The sequence below is a fragment of the Malurus melanocephalus genome, unplaced genomic scaffold, assembly GCF_030028575.1.
Source record: "Malurus melanocephalus ecotype Western Australia unplaced genomic scaffold, MMel_1.1 scaffold_775, whole genome shotgun sequence".
NCBI lineage: Eukaryota > Metazoa > Chordata > Aves > Passeriformes > Maluridae > Malurus > Malurus melanocephalus.
In genome coordinates this window covers 202,112-210,587 of record NW_026624007.1, presented here as the reverse complement: position 1 = coordinate 210,587, position 8,476 = coordinate 202,112, and the positions used below count along the sequence as shown (strand labels likewise).

At 47.5% G+C, this 8,476-nt stretch overlaps 1 protein-coding gene across 1 annotated transcript in view; it reads left to right on the top strand.

Moving 5' to 3' along the window:
• The first annotated feature begins 236 nt into the window (after positions 1-236).
• The window catches only part of LOC130584837 (lysine-specific demethylase 4B-like), a 25,428-nt gene continuing 17,188 nt past the window's right edge, over positions 237-8,476 (top strand). Inside the window, exons 1-4 of the mRNA XM_057385066.1 lie at positions 237-433; positions 2,262-2,437; positions 3,082-3,196; positions 3,694-3,887. Coding sequence (XP_057241049.1) covers positions 293-433; positions 2,262-2,437; positions 3,082-3,196; positions 3,694-3,887 — 626 coding nt within the window. The 5' untranslated portion in view covers positions 237-292. The remainder of the gene's footprint in view (positions 434-2,261; positions 2,438-3,081; positions 3,197-3,693; positions 3,888-8,476) is intronic.

Below are 8,476 nucleotides of genomic sequence, written 5' to 3'. Positions count from 1 at the left end.
GATGAACTGGGGGAGATGTGAAGCCCACGGTCTGTATTTAGCCCCTGTCTGATCTCTCTGATGATCAGGAGTTCCTGACTAAGAGGATTTTTRCTCAGAAACTCCTCATTTCCACCTCAGTGGAGAATCCTACAAATCCCCCCTTATGGGATAGAGGGAGAAAACCCCAAAATCTCTCCAGGCTTTCTGCAAAACTCATTAAATTTRGGTGTTAAACTCCAAAAATTTTAACCAGCATCTTTTTTCTTCCCTTTTTCCTCCTTTTCCCTTGTGCAGCCGCCGGACTGGAACTATGGGGTCGGAAAACCCGAGCCCGCAGAACCCTGGCTGCAAGATCATGACCTTCCGACCCACTCTGGAGGAATTTCGGGATTTTGGGAAGTTCATTGCCTACATGGAGTCCCAGGGAGCTCACCGGGCAGGGCTGGCCAAGGTGAGCTGGAGATCCCAAAATTCTGGAGCCGTTTGGGGAGTTTGGAAAATCCTATCTGGAATTTCTGTTTGGGTTATGGAGGGAGGAAAGGATTTTTTTGTGGAATTATGGAATGTGCTGATTTGGGAGGGACCCATGGGGGTTATCAATCCAACCCCAGCCCTGGCCAGACACCCCAAAAATCCCACCYTGGGCAGTGCTGCCCAAACTCTSCTGGAGCCAGGARCATTCCCTGGAGAGCCTGGGCAGTGCCCCAGCACCCTCTGCTTATCAGAAATTCTCATTTGGAGCTTCTAAATCCCAGAACTGCTTGAAAAAAAACCCAGGACTGAGTGATGAGAAATGATATTTCTGTGGCCAAGTCACAAACATGGCTGGTGAGATCATTTGTGCTGACAAGGAGGAGTTAGGAGTGGTATTTAGCTGGACTTAATAAAGCACAGCGGAGAAATAAAGCTGTTAGGATGAAATAATTCTGATTTTTTTCTAAAACATAGGTCAATTATGGGGTTTATTGCAGCTCTGAAGAGAGCTGGCTTTTAATAAAGAGCTCTCCCTGCAATGTTTCCTTGTCCACTCAAGTGTACAAGCAATTACCTCCCAGGACTCTGCTAGGGAGATTATTTTAATAGAGCTTGTTGGGGATTTTTTTTCTGTAAAAAAAATTATTTTACCTGTAGGATTAATCTGAGCATCCCAGGTTGGTTTTGTGTCTCTGTTCCAACTGCAGCTCAGAGCCCATCCTGCCCTGGAGGAGCCCTGCCTGKGGCTGGGTGTCTTTTGATTTTTTGTTTGATGTGTTTTAATGTGGGTAGTTATTTGTGATAATGGGGAATAGATGATATGGACTTTTGTTGGTTGATTCAAAGAATTTTTTCTTCTTTTTATTTTTAAAAGTTACGTTTTTTGATAGTTTTATTTTCTTAAACACTCATTAACTATCCACCTCACAAAGCCACCATCCACAAAATTTCTTATCCAATCACATTTCTAATTAAACAATATTTATGAACTCTACTTAACCAATTGCAACCTAGCACACAAAACCAAACAAAACCACCCCAAAAATCCTATCAATCACAACCTACATCCCTAATCACATAACCCACAACTCAAACCTTTCCYAAACAATGAAATTAATCCCAACACCTGCCCACCAAACCCCCAACTCGGCCTCCAGTTTCTCTAACAAATGCCATATTTTTTCTTCTCCTGATGCAGGAAACAGGGCTTACCTAAAGCAGAGGCTGAACAAAAATCAGAGAATAAAAAGCAGTTCTGTTATTGCAGGGCCTTCAGGTATCAGATTCTGTGATCAGATCTTGGTTTTTCTGTTCCTTTCAGGGGAGGGGAAGGCAGAGCTGGGGGGTCCCTGGGTGATGCTCTGGGCTGGGTTCCACTGATGCCAAAAAATCTGGGTTTATCTAAATCAGAAACTGGAGAGAATTGAGAGAATCCAAAGCAGTTCTGTTATTGCAGGGCCTTCAGGGCCATCCAGGGCAGTCCCACACCCACAATGGACAATGGCTCACGGGTTTTTCACCCTTTCTCACTTTTGTCCATTTGCACATCGGGATTTGCTGAATCCTCCAATTGCAGCTGCAGCCAATGCAGTCAAAAACTCCAACTTGGCTCCCCCCAATTCTCTGTTMWTTCCATCTCTTGGGGCCTGGCCCAGGGAGGTGTCCTTGAGTTTGGGGCTGCAGAGGARTTGTTTTGTGTSAAAATGGGAGAGCAGGAGCTCAGCACTGTGRAGTTAAACACTGGAGAATTCCAGAGTTACGGAAATGGAGAAATTAAATCTTAAAGTGTTGCTCCCCAATTGCAGGTGATCCCTCCCAAGGAGTGGAAACCACGGCGGACGTACGATGACATTGATGACATGGTGATCCCAGCCCCCATCCAGCAGGTGGTCACGGGCCAGTCTGGSCTCTTCACCCAGTACAACATCCAGAAAAAACCCATGACCGTGGGCGAGTACCGGCGCCTGGCCAACAGCGAGAAGTGCGTGGGTGACAGGGCTGGGCTTCCAACTGGGCATGAAAAGGTTTATGGGGAGCTTTTCTGTCCAAAAATGAGCTAAAAAGAAAGTGCAGCCACGTTAAATTTGWGGCATTTTGGAGGAAACAGCTTTTTGTTGAGTCTCGAATGAGTTTGTAAMGCTTTTGGTGTGTGTCGGATCTTTGTCTGGGAGTTGGTGTGGAAAGATTGTCCCAGGTCAGTGTTGGGCTGAGAATCTTCCTGAAAAGAATGGCTTGGGATCAAAAAGGGATCTCTTGGCTGTTCTGGACATTGCTGGGGTAGAAACACAAACACCTTGAGGTGCTTGGGCTGATATTGGTGTGTCCCAGAGTGGCTGGGGCTCTGGAGAGCCTTTTGGTGAGCAGGGATGTGCCAGCAGCAATTCCCAGATCCTGGAGTTTTCCAGGCTTTTCCCCTTTTTCAGTTTCATTTTTTCACTTAAACAAAGCTGAGCTGCAGAAATCTATTCTGGATTATGATAGGATGTGGCTGCTGTCAGGGAAAGATTCTTCCCCCACCCTGAGGGTGGTGGGCGCTGAACAGGCTCCCCAATTTTTCACTTCTTCACTTTTTCACCTTTATTGGGTCCTTCTGAGGGTTCCTCACATCCCTGTGTTTTTTGGCAGGTATTGCACCCCTCGCCACCAGGATTTTGAAGACCTGGAGCGGAAATATTGGAAGAACCTGACCTTTGTGTCTCCCATTTATGGGGCCGATATCAGCGGCTCTCTGTATGATGCAGTAAGTGAAACACTTCTTTGTTTATTTTAGATATGGACACAGGCTTCCTCATTGCACTTTTCTCATTAAGGAGCATTAATTCAGAATTATTAATTAAATACAGTAATTTCAGTGATGTAACCACCCTAAAAAAACCTCAATACCTTTGGGTTTTTTTTCCCTCTCATTATAGAAGTGGGACTAAACTTCCCACTTTCCCCAGAAGTTCAGGATAATGGAGTCCATGGGAGCTGTGGAAAGCTGACTTTTACTAGAAAAACGAGGAAAAGTGTGATTTAAAGTTGTTATCAAGATAATTAAAATATTATATATATAATTATATTATTATGGGAGATATTTATTGAGTAGAACCACAGTGCAAAAGCCTCCTCAGAGTGCTGGAGCTCCTTACCACCTGAGCTCAGAGAGGAACATGGAACAAACCTTCCTAGTTTAAATTAAATTAAATTAATTTAATTTAATTTAAATTAAATGAAACCCTTTGTGTGGGATTGCAGGAYGTGGATGAGTGGAACATTGGGAATCTGAACACCCTGCTGGACATGGTGGAGCACGAGTGTGGCATCATCATCGAGGGTGTGAACACTCCCTACCTCTACTTTGGGATGTGGAAAACCACTTTTGCCTGGCACACAGAGGACATGGATCTCTACAGCATCAACTACCTGCATTTTGGGGAGCCCAAATCCTGGTAAGTTGGAAGCACTGAAATATTCTTTCCTCAGCTCTCCCAAATTCCAGTTTACCCAAATCTCTCCATTCCCATTTTGTTTCTCTCCTCTCCTCCAAGCATTTTCACTTCCTTTCATGCTGCCTGGTTCCTGACTTTCAGCAGGGTTAGAGAATCACGTTGACATCACAATTAAAACCAGATTTTGACACTTTGGGGGATTTTTGCAAACGGGGATGGGACTTTGTGATGTTTCAGTGCTCTGTAACAGCAAAACACTGTTGTTCTTGCACAGGAAACATCTGTTCCTTTTACATTTCCATGATTTAGATACATAAATATGTTCACAGCTCCAGGGACAGRCCAAGTTAAAAGGTTACTTTTCCATGGTCACGATGGCAAAGTGTTTTTCAACACTTTTGATGCACAGACCAGTTGGAAATWACTTCCCACAAAAGCAGTCTGTAGTTTAGGGATGAAATAAAGAACATAGCAAGCCTGGAATAAGTTACCCAGAGCCAATATTCTTCTTTTTTCAAGTGATTTAAAAGTATAAAAGCAGAGAYTCAGCGACCCAGGGGAGCTTTGCTGAAGATCTTGATGTGACTAATAAATATTGACATTTGCGTGCAGATGAGAGCTGAAATGTCACYGGGATGCTGCTGTCACCGTGCCCTGGTGGTGACAGACAGGATCCTCCCCCTCTCAGGGTGATGGCACCCTGGGGACTCCGATGGCTCCAGCTCTTGGTGCCTGTGGCWCATAAAAACCCCCAGGAGGCTGTAAATGAACGGCTCTTTGCAGGTCTGGAAGGGGTGGAGGRTTGGGCTGAGTCTGTGGAGTGTGGATTTGAGTTTTGAGAATCTTTCCAGCACCTTGAGATCTGTTTCTCGACTTTCCCCATCCTTGGGGTTGCTGTGTGAGACACAGGCATGAGGAATTTGCAGAATCTCTGGTGATTCTCTGAGGTGGAGCTCTAAAAAATGTATTTCTGGGTTGTGCCTGGGATGTGATTGCTCTCAAGGAAGGTTCCTCACCCAGAGAGTGCTGGGCACTGCCCAGGGAATGGGAACAGCCCTGAGGCTGCCAGAGCTCCGGGAGCCTTTGGACAGGGTGGGATTTTTGGGGTGACCTGTGGGTCCCTCCCAGCTCAGGATATTCCGTGATTCACTTTGGATCCCACCTGGAATCCGTTCATTCCGTTCCCTTTTCCTGATCCCATCTCCAGCAGATGGTGCCACAGCCCACGAGAAGCTGCTCATCCCCTTTGCTTGAGGAACTTGGGGACCCCAGGAGGAGCTCAGGGACCCCAAGAAGAACTGAGGGACCCCAGCAGGAACTCAGAGACCCCAAAAGGAACTTGGGGACCCCAGCAGGAACCCAGGGACCCCAGGAGGAGCTCAGTGACCCCAGCAGGAATTTAGGGACCCCAGGAGGAACTTGAGGATTCCAGGAGGAGCTCAGGGACTCCAGAGGAGTTCAGGGACCCCAACAGGAACTCAGGGGCCCCTGGAGGATCTCAAAGACCCCAACAGAAACTTGGGAACCCCAGGAGGAGCTCAGGGACGCCAGGAGGAACTCAGGGACCCCTAAAGGAACCCAGGGACCCCAGCAGAGTCCCAGCAGGAGCTCAGAGACCCCAAGAGGAGCTCATGGACCCCAGAAGGATCTCAGGGACTCCAGAGGAACTCAGGGACCCCAAGAGGAATTCAAGGACCCCAGCAGGAACTCAGGGACCCCAGCAGAGTCCCAGGAGGAGCTCAGGGACCCCAGGAGGAGCTCAGAGGACTCCAGAGGAACTCAGGAACCCCAGCAGTGTCGTAGCAGGAACTCAGGGACCCCAAAAGGAATTCAAGGACCCCAGCAGGAACTCAGGGACCCCAGCCCAGGACTGGGGGCTGCCCCAGGAGCTGTGGGAGCAGCTGATCTGATCTTTGCCGTGGGTTGTTCCATCCGTTCTCCAGCCATCCCATGTTTGTGGCAGTCCCTTGTTTTCTTGAGCTGGGGGAAAGGAGGGTTTGGAGGACAGGAAGTGTTTAGAGCAGGTTTTCCCTCTCACTGGAGCTGCCCTGGGTAGGTGACAGTGTGTGACACTGGGCAGTGCCAGGGTGCCACAGGACATCCCTGCTCATCCCTCCAGCATCAGGCACGAGTTCCCCATCCCAAATAATCCCTTCCTCATTCTCCACTGTGACAGCTCCTCTCAAGGAGCTCTCCAACCCTCTGAACAAGCTTCAAAGAGCAAACCCCACTCCCYTGGGAGCAGATCTGGAACTTTCCAGGTATTTTTGCAGTTTTGGGAGCGATGCAGCCGTGGCAGAGCTCAGCTGGGGGAGCTCTCGGACCGCGCTGCCGCAATTCCAGCCCTTTTCACTGAAGRATGGCAAAAAATCTCCTTCCCTTCTGCCAGCACCACCTCCGTGGAAATTTCCCAGCTCCCTCCATCCTTTTTATAGACTCTGTGCCTCTGACAGTGATCATCTTGGAAGCACCTCAGGGAATCGCAGGAGTGTGGAGAGTTACGGAGTCTGCCGGGTTCGGGGTTGAGCTCTAAAAGGAGAGGCAGAGTTATTGTTTGGCTGTCAGAGAGATTTATTCAGTGGAACCAAGGACTCTGTGTTTTGGGAGGAGCTGCTCCAAAATTGCCTGTTTGAAACTGTAACTCTTGGTGTCTCGGAAATGATCTTGGGGTGCTTCTTGAGACTAAATCTTGGTGTCTCAGAAATGATCTTGGGGTGCTTCTTGAAACTGTAAATTTTGGTGTCCCTCCAAAATGATCTTGGGGTGCTTCTTGAAACTGTAAATTTTGGTGTCCCTCCAAAATGATCTTGGGGTGCTTCTTGAAACTGTGAATTTTGGTGTCTCAGAAATGATTTTGGGCTGAGGGAAGGGTGAGGAGCCACCAGCTCTGCTTCCATCTGGAGGGAAAGGGAGAAAGGAGCCTCATTCCGTGGATTTTAGGAAAAAATCTGTGTTTATTTCAYAGAATCCCAGAATTATTTGGGTTGGAGACCACCCAGTCCAGCYCCCTGCCCAGGTAGGGTGACACAGGAATGTGTCCAGATGGGTTTGGGATGTCCTCAGAGAAGGAAACTCCCTGGGCAGCTGTCCCAGAGCTCTGGGGAAGTTCTTCCTCACCTCACCATCCTCTGCCACCCTCTGGAGATGTTTGGATGTGTTTATCTCAGTTTATCTCAACTTTCCCTTCTCCAGCTGGGGCAGAACTGAAATTCCTTCTCAGGAATTTCACCTCTCTCAGGGTGAAATGTTTGCACCACAAAGGAATTGTTCTCCTGGGCCAGGAGGGATCATTTCTGAGTATTTTGTGTCTTTTTTTTCCTCTTTTTGCCCTGTTGGGCTCTCCTTCCTTATAGAACCTCAGGCTTTGGGGTCTGTTGGGATTGAGGTGAAATAAATGTGGCTGAAAGTGGTTTCTGTGCACGATCAAAGGATCACCTGCCTGGTCCTGGAGGGATCATTTCTGAGTATTTTGTGTCTTTTTTTTCTCTTTTCACCCTGTTGGGCTCTCCCTCCTTACAGAACTTGTGCTCTGGGGTCTGTTAGGATTGGAGGTGAAATAAATGTGGCTGAAAGTGGTTTCTGTGCACGATCAAAGGATCACCTGCCTGGTCCTGGAGGGATCATTTCTGTCTTTCTTTTTGCTTTTCACCCTCTTGGGCTCTCCTTCTTTATAGAATCTGTACTCTGGGGTCTGTTGGGATTGAGGTGAAATAAATGTGGCTGAAAGGGGTTTCTTTGCACGATCAAAGGATCACCTGCCTGGTCCTGCAGATCCCTGCTGAATTTGTGAGTGTGTCCCTGCTGCCACCCTCCCCATGCCCATTCTGTGCCCTGGACAGGCTGTGCCACTGGCAGGGGTGGCACTTTGGGGTGCAGCTCCAAAATCTGCTCATCAGCTGAGCAGTGAAAGCTCACCCAGTGCTGAGGGAGAGAAAAAGGGCCATTTTCCCATTTCCAGCCTCATTCCATGATTTCTCCATTCGTGGGGATCRCGGTGCTTTTATTTATTATTAAATTCTGGTGTAGCTGCAGAGCCCAGCCCAGCCTGTCCCTGGAATCCCCATCCCAGGGGGAACAATCCCTCCTGAGGTGCTGTTCCCTGCTCTGTTCTGCTGTTGTTTCCAGCTGGAAAATCGGGCTGACAGCTCGAGAGAGGTGTGGGCACACCCCAGGAATTGGGAGCAGTTGTGTAACCTCCTGTGAAGCCCCTCAGGCAGGGAGCTGCCACATCCAGCCTTTTATTTGTTTTATTTTTTTGTTCCAAATTACAGTAAAACRTCCCTTTCCCGTTAGGAATTTAATTGCCACCTTTTGGTGGCCTCAAACTTGGGAAAAAAATGAAATGTATTTTGGTCTGCAGCCCCMCATCAAACCTCTGGTGGTAGGAATTTTTACTATATTTTACTAATAATTTTACTAATAATTTAATATTAATTTTACGAATAGTTTAATAATATTTTTACTAATAATTTAATAACTTAATAATAATTACCTCACTCCTGGGTGAGATCTCAGAAAATATTGTCAAGCAGGGTGAGCAGAAACCGATTTTAGAATAACAGAAGCAACAAAACCCAATGCCAGGCCTC